We start from the raw sequence: 13,459 nt of genomic DNA, 5'->3' as shown, positions 1-13,459 counted from the left end.
CAAGGTCATCCTAGCCTATTAGTTCTAGGGCAACCTGGGCTACAAGAGACTCTGCCTCAAAAACAAAACAACAACAAAATAAACCCCACTACTTGTAAATCTTCTTATTCATTTACACAACACATAAAAATTGCTGGAGATGCACTTAGTTGTACCCTGCTTGCCTAACATGTAAAAGGCCTTGTGTTAAATCTACAGCTTCACCAAAACAAACAAACAAACACATCACACACACATACACACACACTCTCTCACACTCACACATAAACACACACACACACACCACACATACACACACATACACTCACACATAAACACACATATACCCACACCTACATGCACACACATAAATACATACACACAAATAAACATATACTCACACACATATACAAACATATGCACACATACATAAATACACACACAGACATACACACACACATATAAATACACACACAGACATACACATACACACACATACACACATACAATCCTCATAACACATACTTGAGACACCTGTTGAATTTTTATCTCTGTAGTGAAAGACCTCTATGAATTTGTACTTTTTAAAGATTATTTGAATTATTTGTCTTTGTGTGAGTATATGCACATGAGCGCAAGTATACACAGAGACCAGAGGCATCTGAGAACCTTGGAGCTAAAGTTATAAGCAGTTGTGAGCTGCCTGACATGCATCCTCTGCAGGAGTGGGGTGTACTCTTAATTGTTGAGACAGAGTAACTCCCTATATTTAAGATGGATAGATAGATGATAGATAGATAGATAGATAGATAGATAGATAGATAGATAGATAGATAGATCAGTGTTCTCCGGAGAAACACAGCAGAGAAGCGGGAAAAGACAGAGACAGAGAGACAAGTGTTTTTAATTGGCTCATGTGATTATGGAGTCTAGAAAAGTTCCAAATCCAAAAAGTCAGCCTGCAGTCTACAGCCCCAGGTGGAGCGTTCAGCTCAAAGTCATTCTGCGGCCTGAATTTGCCTCTTCTTGGGAAAGAGGTCTTCTTTTCACAGGCTGTCACTGGTGGGATGAGACCCACTCACCTTCCAGAGCATGGTTTTCTTTACCCAGAACCCACTGATTTAAACGTCAGTGTCGTCTAAAAGTAAAATCCACAGAAACACTGAGAGCATTTGCTCAAATGTCTGGATACCATGGCCCAGCCACATCCACATATAAAGTTAACTGCCAGTTCCCATGTCTGGTGTTTACAAGTGTTCCTCCCTTTTCTTTTGGCCAAGCTGCCTACATGTTATGAAGATATACTGACTGTGCTACATACAGAGGATGTAGAGTAGCTAGCGTCCTCTAAATTTCTTTTAACGTGAGAAACTGAGCAGATGTGCGGTGGTCTTACTCTCTAGAAAAAGTGCACATTTAGTAAAGTTTAGTAAAGGGTTTTATAACACTTTTCACTTCCATGTTCTTTTTAAAGACTTATTTATTTTTATTATCCATGTATGGGTGTTTTGCCTGTATGTGGTTCTGTGCACTACATGAATGCAATGCCTGTGGCTGATCCTCTTGAAATGTAGTTACTGATGTTGCGTGGCTGCTGGGAGCCAAATCTGTTTGCTCTGTCAGAACAGCAAGTGCATCTCTTCAGGCCCCATGCCCATGTGTTTTAAATGATGGCTTTAATTTTAGCTGAGCTAGCAAGGCTGTTATCCCCAGATAAGTCAGGCTAGTTGTCTCTCAACCCCACTTGAAGATAGAGCTGCATCTAGACCAGACTGACCATCAAAGGGCTTGCTTGTCTGGGGTGTAAACCCTGATTTTTTTCCCCCTGTCTTTTCAATTCAGTTATGTTGGTAATGCCCAATACTGACACAGGTTCATTTCCAAGAACAAGTAGAGCTTTCAGTTTGGCCAATCTTTATTTGGTTTTATTTGTAAAGACTGAGGTTTGGGCTGCAAAGATGGATCCAGATGGATTAGTGGTATGAGGCTATTGGGTGCTCTTCCAGAGGACACAAGTACAGATCAAAGTATCTGTGTTAGGGAGCTCACAGCGGTCTAAAAATCTATCTCCAGAGGATCTGAAGTCCTCGTCTGACCTCTGGGTGCACCCATATGTGGACACACACACATGCACACACACCTCTCTAAATAAATAAGTAAATAAATAATCTTCAGAACAACAGCAACAATAATAACAAAAAAATTGATTCTTCATAGTACAATAGGGTCAGGACCAAGGTTTTTAAAAGGCAATCCAGATGAGATATCTTCATCCTGCCCCCAAAGCTGGGTCACTTACTGAGGTAGCCTACCTTAAGAATTGGTCAAGAAATTGCCGTGACAGTATTAGAGAAACCAGAGCAGCAGCTATCTATGTTGGACTAGGGTCTTGATGTCCCAGAAGAGGCTTTGGAAGGAGGACTCTGCACACAGTAGCCATCCCTGAAGGAGGATGCCTCCTCACTTGGGATATGGCACTCATCCATCATGTGTATCTTCCCACAGACGGAGTCATCAACCTGAGCATTCCCATCGTGCTGCCCGTCTCTGTGGAGGACAAGGCGCGGCTCGAAGGGTGCATCAAGTTTGCTTTGACGTACGAAGGTCGGAAGGTGGCTGTGTTACAAGACCCTGAGTTCTATGAGCACAGGAAAGAGGAGCGTTGTTCTCGTGTGTGGGGAACAGCCACTGCAAAGCATCCCCATATCAAAGTAAGTAAGAAACCTTTGGAAGGACGTTTTTAGAAAGGTGTGTGTGTGTGTGTGTGTGTGTGTGTGTGTGTGTGTGTGTGTGTGTGAAAGTTCCAGGCTGGGAAGAGGCCCTGTCTCAGACAGCTCTCCGCCAGAGAGATTTCCATAATCTTCCTATCACTACCTCTCATTTTGCCATCACTGAGACTATAGGCACATGAGAACTCCGGTCCTCATATTTATGAAGCAAACATTTTACTAATTGGACTATCTGTCCAAATGGAAATTGATTTTATTTTGATTTCTTGTACGTGTGCATGTATGGTATACGTTCATGTGTATACACATGTGCATGGAAGTGTGTTTGCATGCACACATGCATGAGGAGGCCAGAACTGACATAGGGTACTCTCTTCAATTGCTCCCCACCTGATTTTTTTGAGACAGTGTCTCTCACTGAACCTGGAGCACACAACTTTGGTTAAGCTAGCTGGCCAGCAAACTCCAGATCTGCTCATCTCTGCCTCCCAGGGCTAGGATGACAGGAATGCGTGTACACACCCAGCCACATGCTGTGGACCCAGACTCAGGGCCTTTTTCATATTTATGCAGCAAGACCTTTATCGCCTGGGGACATCTCCCCAGCATGGTTAAGTAAACAGATGTTTTTCTGAAGCCAAATATGATGGATAAGCCTATAAAACCCAATACTAGGGAGTAGGAGGCACGAGCAGAGGTCAACCTCAGTTAAAAGCTAGTTTGCTAGCTTGAGGCTAGGTTTGGTTGCAGAAGACTGTCCAAAAACATGAACGAACAACAACAACAAAAAAAAGTGCATAAGAAACACATGTAATGGACCCAACTGAAAAGAACTCAGAGTTCATGTTCCTTGGCCAGTGAGAGGGGTCAATGACATCTTTCCATAAACAAAGATGAGAACACATGGCGGCTAAATTCCAAGAAGATACCACGTTTTCAGGGATGGCTGTTCCTCTGACCAGGGTGAACTCTTTCCCCTAAAGGCAAATTAGATTCCCCAGCAACTTCTAAGGCAGCTGGTAATGAAGTGGGCTGGGAGGTATTAAGAAGTCACTGAATATAGTCCACTTCCTGTAAAATTCTGTGAAACTGAACGCAAATCCATTCCTCATCTAAGACGCAGGCATCAGAGTGGAAGCTAAGGATGACATAAGTCATCTAATTTGAGTTCTTTAGTTTCCCAGCTTGCTTAGCTTTGAAGTTCACAGGTAATGCCACAAGCAGCAAAGCCCCAGAGGACTCCGAAGGACCTTGTGATAGGCCAAGTACCCTGTCATTCATTTCTCTTTTGACAGAAAGATAAGGCAAAAAATATATTGAACTGCTTTTCCAGCCCTATGACCTTGAAGAAAATTACTTTTTTTTTTTCAGTTGTGAAATGTTACAAAGTAGAAAAGATGATCTCAAGACCCGGTTAGTGGCCTTTGGAGTCTCATAATTTGAACAGAAGAATTCAGGGAGTAAAGGAAGCAGATTTTTCCACTTTTCGCACACAACCATCAGCCTTGAAGATAAACATCTCTTGTCTTTATACACGGGCAGGGCAAAGTCATGGGAGACGTTTTCACCCTGAGTCTGGCAGAAGGTCTTTGAGATAGCCACTCCAGGAATATTACATTCTAGCCTTCAATTACATTTCTGACCATGTCTTTATGATTGTAATCACACAGGCTTGAGACCTTATCTTTCTTCAGTGGCCCAAAGAATAACGGCCTATCATTATCTCTGCTCACAGATCTCTCCTCTGTGGGTCTAACATCTTAATACCCACATGACTTGCACTAAAGACATAAAACTGACCTCAGATAAAGCTTAGGGGAACTTGAGTGACTATTTCTTTTCATCTTGTCTTTCAATATATGTCAGCAGTTGCAAAGCCAGGAAGAGTGGTGGTGTGACCTCTCTCTGACAATATAGTCAATGACTCTACACCACGGGCCATTAGAGGAGCTAGCGGTAAGAAACGGGTCATAGATAACCAGAAAGACAGCATTCACCCCATATACATTACGTTTGCCTTTCCTAAAGGCACATATGGCAAGAACACAACACATGAATTTTATTAGGTAAAAGAACTCTTATTGTTAATACCCTGAAACTCATACTAATTCTTTAACAGTTTTTTTTAAAAACACATACTCCCATAACAGTTTTATTCACAGAAATAACTGTGGCGCTTGTATTTTCAAGTGACACTGGGAATGTTTGCAGAAAATTGTCAGTTACCAAGGAAATGGCCTGCCTCCATTCAACAACTCCCTACCTAGGGATGCTCCTGATCTGTCCTAGTGCTCTACTGCTGTTTAGAGACACCATGACCATGGTAACCCTTAAAAGAAAGTGTTTATTGGAGCTGGCTTACTGTTTCAGAGGTTTAGTCCATTGTCATTATAGTTGGGGAAATGGTAGCAGGCAAGCAGGCATGGTGCTGGACAAGTTGAGAACTCTACATCCAGATCTGCATGCAGCAGACAGACACAGGGGCTGGCTTGAACAACAAAGCCCAGCCCTAGTGACACACTTCCTCCAACAGGGTCACACCTACTCCAACAAGGCCAAACCTATGCTAAGGCCACACCCACTCCAATAAAGCCACGCCCACTCTGACAAGGCCACACCTCCTAATCCCTGTTAAGATGCACCACTCCTGAAAGACCAAGCATTCAAGTTTATGAATTTATAGGGGCCACTCCTAGTCAAGGCATCACATGACCCTTCTACTCAATAAGTTTCTTTTGAGTTACAAAGCAAGAAACCATATGGCATAATCTCAGTCATTGTAAGGAGCAGCTAGAATGTGAGGAAGGAATGCTTGGAGGAAACGCCCACCTTTTATCGATAGCACTGTTTTACCAACCAGTAATTATTTCTCACGATTCCCTAGCTAAGGAAGTTAAAACAATCTCTCTCTCTCTCTCTCTCTCTCTCTCTCTCTCTCTCTCTCTCTCTCTCTCTCTTTCTCTTTTGGTTTTTTCGAGACAGAGTCTGTGTAGCCTTGGCTGTTCTGGATTTGCTTTGTAGACCAGGCTGGCCTTGAACTCACAGCAATCCACCTGCCCCTGCCTCCCGAGTGCTGAGATTAAAGGGATCACTCTCATTTTAAAGATGTAGAAATCAGGAGAACAAAGTACATCTTCCCAGTGAAAGGCAGGAACAAAGATTTTTACAGGCCTTGTCTCCACATGATGACCAGATGAACAGCAAGATCAATGGGATCGATTAAAATTTATGCAGATTATGCACAACGGCTCCACCCCCAATTCCAGCACCAGGCAGGCTGCAGCAGGAGGACCCCAGTCTAAGGCCACCATGAGTTATATCACAAGATCCTATCTCAAATATCCCAGACCGCTTCTTCTAGATTCCAGCTTGATTGGCTTGGGGTCAGGTTGGTCCTTGGGAGTCTGAATCTGCCCATGATTTGCACTTGCTATGAAGGCTGAGAAGCACTTGGTTACGAAATGGTTGAGAGCTCTATGTACATATGTCCTGAAAGTGCTTCAAACTCAGCACGCCAGCCTCTCCCCAGACTCATTCTCCCTCACATCTCCTACCTGACAGCTCCATACACGGGCACTAAGCCCACGCATGAAACCTGGATGCCGTCCTTCATTTTTCTCCTCTTTCTTTTCTATTCGGTTGCCAAGTTCTGACAGCTCTTCCTTCCAGACACTGCTCAAATATATCCATTCACTCCTGTTCCACTTTGGGCCAGACTTCACATCCTCCGTCTCTTGTGTGTATGCCTCTAATCTGTTGTCCGTTCGTCGGACCGAGTGAACTGTTGAAATTTTATTTGGGTTCCCCCTTTGCAAAGATTTACCTCTTAGCCTGTAGCACCAGCACCTCTAGACACTCCAGAGCTGGTCGGCAGGTCATGCTCATTCCTTCTACTTCCTCATCTTATTTCCTCCTTTCTGAAGTCAGTCCTTCCTCCCCTCATTCATAGGTATAACTCAGTGTCCCCCCCCAGGACAATGAGTGCTGTCCATACCTATATTAGGCAACCCTGAGGGTGACAGAGAAATACCAGCCCTGGGGCCACTGATGAGAACCAGAGGATATGGTGGGAAGGAAAGCTTGGTTTTCTCAAGCTCAAGATTTGGGTCCTGACTTTGGTATAATAGCTGTGTAGACCTGGACTTTGGCACTTCCTTTCTGTAATAAAATGGCCTTCTGATCTGAAAGTAAAGAGGTCCCTCTGAGCCTTTGTCAGATGACTTGGAAAGGAGTGGGGAATTCTAAGCTGTAATCTTAAACTGTAATTCTAACGTGGACCGTCGTCCTTCCTGGGAGCTGGGTACAGTTCTAGGGATAGTCAGAGCAACTTAGACACACAGCTACCTTTTGAGAGTTGCCCCCCCCCAGCCCCACCCTGACCCCAGAAATACCAAAAGGACAGTTTCAGCATCACTCTTCACAGATCTGCTTTTACACCAAGTGGTGACAAAAGTCACCTCAGTGCTATTTTCATCAAAACAGTAGTCCAGTGTAGGGTGGACCCTTAGCATCCAGAGTGTTATGGAACGCCTAGGAACTTGGGTCAACTCTCTCAACGTTTTCTTTAAGCAGTGAGGACAAAGTCATGTAGAGTATTCGTATTTGAAATGATGGGTATTCAACGTTTGCCTGTGGACAGAGTTTAGGAAGGAGGCCATGAAAATGGAAGCCAAATCCATTGCACAATTACTTCCAAGGTTTCTCAAACTCCTGGTGTCTTTGTTGTTGTTGTTAAGGTTGTTCTGTACCACACAGGGTACATCCATTGGTCACACTAAATTCTAGATGTAGCACACACTTTTCCACTCCACTTTTACAGTAAAATTGACAAAAATCACATTAGCCTAATCCTTCTGAATCCCTCTGGGATGTAAATCTCAGGATCTGCCTGGAATGGGGAATCTGAGCCAGAGCAACCTGTGACTACCTCCTTCCACTAGGTGTTCTGAGTCGGCTTTCTCAATCACTCTTGCCGGCCTTGACTGGATTAACTTATTAGGTGTCCATTTTGCCCTCATATGGATGAAACCATACAGGTTTTGTCTCTTTGTGACACTTCACTTCCCCTGTCCTCAGGGTTATCTGTGTTATGACTATATTTTTGTGACTATCTTACTTTCTCAGGATTATCTGTATGGAAGCATTGGGTAAAATTTCTTTCACATTAAAGGCTGAATGATGTTCTTGTGTCTATGTGTGTCTATTCATCCCCTGGTAGACTGTAGATTACTATGAACACTGGGTGTGCAAATCTCTCTTCAAGATGTAGGACTGCTGCATCAAAAGCTTACTGTAAGCTGGTGTGTGTGTGTGTGTGTGTGTGTGTGTGTGTGTGTGTGTGTGTGTGTGTGTGTGTATGTTCTTGAGGGGGAGTGCTGAGTGTTGGGGTTATAGGCATGCACTACACCCAGGCTGTAGGAATGGCCCCTTATGATGTAAGGATTTAGAATATTCATGCTATGTACAGGTTCCCTTTCCACCCTACTGTCTTTTAGTTCAAAGAAAAATTTTCAGTTCACGGTAGTCCTGGCTTTCTATTTTTGCTTTTGTAGTTTCACTGCCAACCTCAATGTCACAAAGCCTTCTTCTCTTTGATTTCTTAAGCATTTTAATCCACTTTAACTCTTGCATATGGAATATGGGTTCATTTTATCTTTTTTTGCATGTAAGTATCTAGTTTCCTCAACATATTTGTTCAACAGACTGTCCTTCTCCCTGGAGTGACCTTGGTGTCCTTGTCAGAGACCTTTTGAAAAAATGGAGTTTTAGCTAATAGTCTGTTTTGCACTGTGTACACTGATTTTGCTATGCTTTGCTACTCATTGGATTTTCTTTTATTTCTTTTTTCGTAAGATAATATATAATTTATTATAATTATTTTTCATATAAAATGAATGTATCATTTCTTATAAACTTATTAAATTTAATCACTTTACAACCTGAATGCAGCCCCTCCCTTGCCCCTCCCAGTCCCACCTTCACAGCCCCGTTTCTCTTTTCCTCAGAGTAGGGGGGGCCCCTCCATGGGTACCAACCCAACCTGGCACACTGAATGGCAGGACTAGGTGCATCCTCTCCCACTAAGGCCAGACGAGACAGCCCAACAAGGGGAAAGGAATCTAAAAGCAGGCAACAGAGTCACAGACAGACCCCACTCAAATTTTTAGGGGACCCACAAAATGACCAAGCTGCACATCTGCTACACTGGCCCATGCAAGTTCTTTGGTTGGTGGTTCAGTCTCTGTGAGCCCCCATGGGCCCAGGTTAGTTGACTCTGTAGGTCTTCCTGTGGTGTCCTTGACCTCTCCAGCTCCCTCTATCCTTCCTCCCACTCTTCTACAAGACTCCCTGAGCATGGCCTATTGTTTGGCTGAGGGTCTCTGCATCTGTTTCCATCAGCTGCTGGATGAAACCTTTCAAAAGATAGCTACATTAGGCTCCTGTCTGCAAACATAGTGGAATATCACTAATAGTGTCAGGGGTTGGCTCTCTTTCATGGGGTGGTTTCTTTTATTTCTAAAGTGAGCATAAATGAAGGAGGCTGCATCTGTGGCTAATTTCCATGGAAATTATGCTAGACAGTAATTATCTGGTGAGAAGCAAAAACAAAACAAAACTTTCCATTAAGGCTTCTAGTTTGGAATTTCACTGGGAAAACCAAGCATACATTGGACAGTATTAGGCATGTGCCAGCAGAAGTTCTCAAAGTATGGTTTACTGAGGTCAAGCAGTAATCAGGTAACAGTGCTAGCCTTTCTCCTGTGCTGCCATTGGCATGGTTGGTACAAAGCAATAGTGGGCAAACTGCTGGGGCCTCGCTCAATCACGACAATTTTACTAAGAAATCACCACCTTCACTGAAGGACACTTTATGATCTGTAAAAATGACCTGTGAGTCCATATTGCTGGGTGGTTTGTTTGGTTTTTTTTTTTTTCCATAACTTACTCCAAATAGAGAAGTACAAAAAATACTCCTGCTACATACACCAAGACCCAATGACTAGTGTAAGGAAAAGTTCTTGTCAAGCTGTTTGAGATCTGGGGAAAATGGCGATGTTCTGTGCCCCACTCCCATCCCCACAAATACCAGTGAAACCCTGGTGTCAGGAATGGGGCTTTACAAATGCATGTCTTCTGACATGAACACTTAGGAGTGTTTTTTTTGTTTGTTTGTTTTGTTTTGTTTTTTGTTTTTTCAGATGAACAAAGCCATGTCACATTAAGAAAAACAAGGAAGAGTATTTATTAGTTGCCAATGCAATTATTAAAACCTTGAGGTTTTAAACAAAAAACACTTTATTCATCACTATGAGTGTGGCAGCAAGATCATACCTAGATTTTCTTCTAAGACTAGTGGTGATGTTTACAAGTGTGTGCGTGTATGCCAATTAAAATGATAAAATATAATGTCAGCCTTTGAAGACAGTGAACCAACCGTTTCTAGTTGACCAGAATGTATAGTAAAATAATAATTATTACTATTGGTATGTAAAATTATTAGTATTCTGTAAAAGATTCACTCAAAAATAAGAGTTTTAGTAAAGCAGAGTACGTAAAGTACATAAAGTTTCAGATTCCAGAGTACAATTTAGAAACTAGCATTAGGAGGCTGGAGAGATAGCTCAGGTGGTAAAGGGATTGCTATCTGAATAAGAAGACCTGAATTTGATCCATCTTCAGTACCCATATCCTAGAGCCAGACATGGCAACACCTGCCGATAGTCCCAGTATGAGCAAAGTGGAGACAGGAACCTCTCTGGGCCTTGCTACCCAGTGAGTCTAAATGAATTGGCAAGCTTAATGTTAACAGAAAAGACTGTCTCAAAAGCAAGAGAGATGGCAAAACTGCTCAGTGGGTACAGACACTTGCCTCCCAGCCTGACAACCTGGATTCAGTTCCTGGAACCCACATGATAGCAGAGACCAGGTGTCTGCAAGTTGTCCTCTAAGACAGACACACAGACATAGACACAGACACACACACACACAGACACACACAGACACAGACACACACACACACACACACACACACACACACACACACATATACGTGTGTGTAAGCACATGCTATTGGTAAGTTTTAATCTCAGCACTTGGGAGGCAGAGACAGGCAGATGTCTGTGAGGTCGAGGCCAGCCTGGTCTGTAAAGAGAGTCCAAGACAGCTAGGGCCACACAGAGAAACCCTGTCTTGAAATACAAAACAACAACCAAACAAACCAAAAAGCAAATCCCTGGGACTTCCTTATACTTAGGTCAGTGCCTGGACTGGCCATACTTAGAATGAGTCTGTCAATTAACCTAGTCAAAGGAATCCCTCACAGCTGTGTCTGGTGACTATTTGTCTTGGGGATCTAGATCCTGTCAAGTTGACAGTAGTAACGATCACTATCACTGGGACCCAGGGCTGCAATATTAGAGATGACAGCTGGGACTTGGGCACTGATGTTGGGTTTTACGTGAACGCCATGGAGAGGCCTGGGAAACTAACTACAGCACAACACATATGTGCCAATGTCCCAGTGGACCCACGGAGGATGTCTATTTTTGGTCACTCCATGGGAGGCCATGGAGCTCTGGTTTGTGCTTTGAAAAATCCTGGAAAATACAGATCTGTGTCAGCATTTGCTCCAATTTGCAACCCAGTACTCTGCCCTTCTCTTGTGAAGTCTTATTCAGGGTCCCAGATTGACATAGCAATTGATCAGGGAAAAGATGACAAGTTTCTCTCAAATGGGCAGCTACTCCCTGATAACTTTATAGCTACCTGCACAGGGGGGAAAAATCCCTGTTGTTTTTAGGCTACAAGAGGGTTATGATCACAGCTATCACTTCATCTCAACCTTCTTTACTGACCACACCAGGCATCATGCAAAATACCTGAAAGCATGAAAAGCTTCAAATAGGAGAATCTCATCAGGATTATAAAAGTCAAAATAAACAGAATTGCTGAGTAAAAAGTGTTTGGATTTCCTCTCAAAAAAATCATCCTCTCACAGTTAAAACACTTTTCTGAATAAATATATCAAATTTTCTGGTTCAAAAACATCAGTATAGTAATTATTAACGTTACTGGTTTCCTTCTAGATGGTGATGGAAAGTGGGGATTGGCTTGTTGGTGGAGACCTACAGGTGCTGGAGAGAATACGGTGGGATGATGGACTGGACCAATACCGCCTGACGCCTCTAGAGCTCAAACAGAAGTGTAAAGACCTGAACGCTGGTATGTTATCTGGTTCTAGTGCATCTGTCAATACTCCTTAGCACTCTAGTCAAAAATTTAAGTGTATCAGGGAATCAGCAATGATTTTTTTCATGTTCCATTTTGGGCATTTACATTATTTCTTAAGTTTTCTAAAATGGAGATTGTGTGTGTGTGTGTGTTCCATCTCTAAGTGCAAGTGCTTTTAAGATTTAAGAAGGTGAGGTTGTTTTTCATCTGTAGATTGTGGTCCCTGTGCACGTTTGCATGTGCTCTATATGCACACTCTCATGAAGGTAAGCCTGCAACAGGTACAGGAGGACTGGTGAATGCTGGAGCCTGGGGCTTCAGGAAGGGTGCAGACAGCACCTGCTTTAATTCCTGAGCCCCACTTTCTCTTATGTGGCTTTCCGCCTCTGCATCCCATCCTGTCCAAGCAATTGAGCACTGCTGCTGCTGCTGGGTTAACATCCCTAACAGCCCAGGCACATCCTCCCACTACCAAAAGCTAGAGGATCGAAGGAGGGAACTGAACAATATGCTGCCTCATCTTTCTCCATCTGCTCTTATGGACAAGCAGCATTGCTTACTTTGAACCTTGCCTCGTCCTTCCTAGATGCCGTGTTTGCATTCCAGTTGCGCAATCCTGTCCACAATGGTCATGCTCTCCTGATGCAGGATACACGCCGCAGGCTCCTAGAGAGGGGCTACAAGCACCCAGTCCTCTTGCTACACCCTCTGGGGGGCTGGACCAAGGACGACGATGTGCCTCTGGACTGGAGGATGAAGCAGCATGCAGCTGTACTGGAGGAAGGGATCCTGGATCCCAAGTCAACTATTGTTGCCATCTTTCCATCTCCTATGTTATATGCCGGCCCCACAGAGGTGAGCAATTCCCTGAGCTCGACCAAGGAGTAAGAACGCCAGCTAAAGCTTTATTTATTTAGAATAGTAAGTACAGTTGGGGATAGCCATCTCTCCAGCCCTGGGGACATATTCTTAATGAGCACATTCTACTTTCCCCACCCCAGCTTAACGGTCTCCATTTTGTATTTGTAAAAGATGCTAGAAGCATCAAGTCCAATGTAAACACCCTGCTTTGAGAATGCGGAAGTTGGCATGTGTTTAAGGTAGGCAGACAGCACAGCTCACCTGAGTCACAGGGCAAATGTTATCTGTGTTATCTCCTGTTGCTGTAGTAGAACACCATGACCCAGGCAGCCTGAGTTTGTGTGGGCTTATGATTCCAAGTGATGAGTCTATCATAGCAGGGAAGCACGGCAGCAAGTGGCAGGCTTACAGGCAGGGTCAGGAAGCTGAGAGCTTACATCCTTTACCACAGGCATGAACTGAAGCAGAGAGCAAATTGAAGTAGATAGGGCTTTTTAAACTCGAAGCCCACCCCTAGTGACACACTCCCACCACCAAGGGTGTACCACCTAAACCTCTCTGAACAGCGGCACCAACTCAGGGCCAGGTGCTCAAATGCCTGAGACTAAGAGGGACCTTTCTCATTCTTACCGCCATACTAAGCTAAAAATTTATTAGTT

At 43.6% G+C, this 13,459-nt stretch overlaps 1 protein-coding gene and 1 pseudogene across 3 annotated transcripts in view; both read left to right on the top strand.

The window, feature by feature from the left end:
- The window catches only part of PAPSS2 (3'-phosphoadenosine 5'-phosphosulfate synthase 2), a 73,527-nt gene that overhangs the window by 56,437 nt on the left and 3,631 nt on the right, over nucleotides 1–13,459 (top strand). For both annotated transcript variants that reach the window (XM_084772240.1, XM_084772239.1), the window contains exons 8-10: nucleotides 2,485–2,690; nucleotides 11,795–11,930; nucleotides 12,526–12,794. In XM_084772240.1, the coding sequence (XP_084628366.1) occupies nucleotides 2,485–2,690; nucleotides 11,795–11,930; nucleotides 12,526–12,794 (611 nt within the window). The remainder of the gene's footprint in view (nucleotides 1–2,484; nucleotides 2,691–11,794; nucleotides 11,931–12,525; nucleotides 12,795–13,459) is intronic.
- Nucleotides 9,393–11,779, top strand: LOC311590401 (S-formylglutathione hydrolase-like; annotated as a pseudogene). Its single transcript has 2 exons — nucleotides 9,393–9,446; nucleotides 11,032–11,779. The product of its transcript is annotated as an S-formylglutathione hydrolase-like (transcript).

The sequence above is a fragment of the Acomys minous genome (assembly GCF_964271855.1).
Source record: "Acomys minous genome assembly, chromosome: 2".
Classification (NCBI taxonomy): Eukaryota; Metazoa; Chordata; class Mammalia; order Rodentia; family Muridae; genus Acomys; species Acomys minous.
This window is presented reverse-complemented; position numbering and strand designations above follow the sequence as displayed.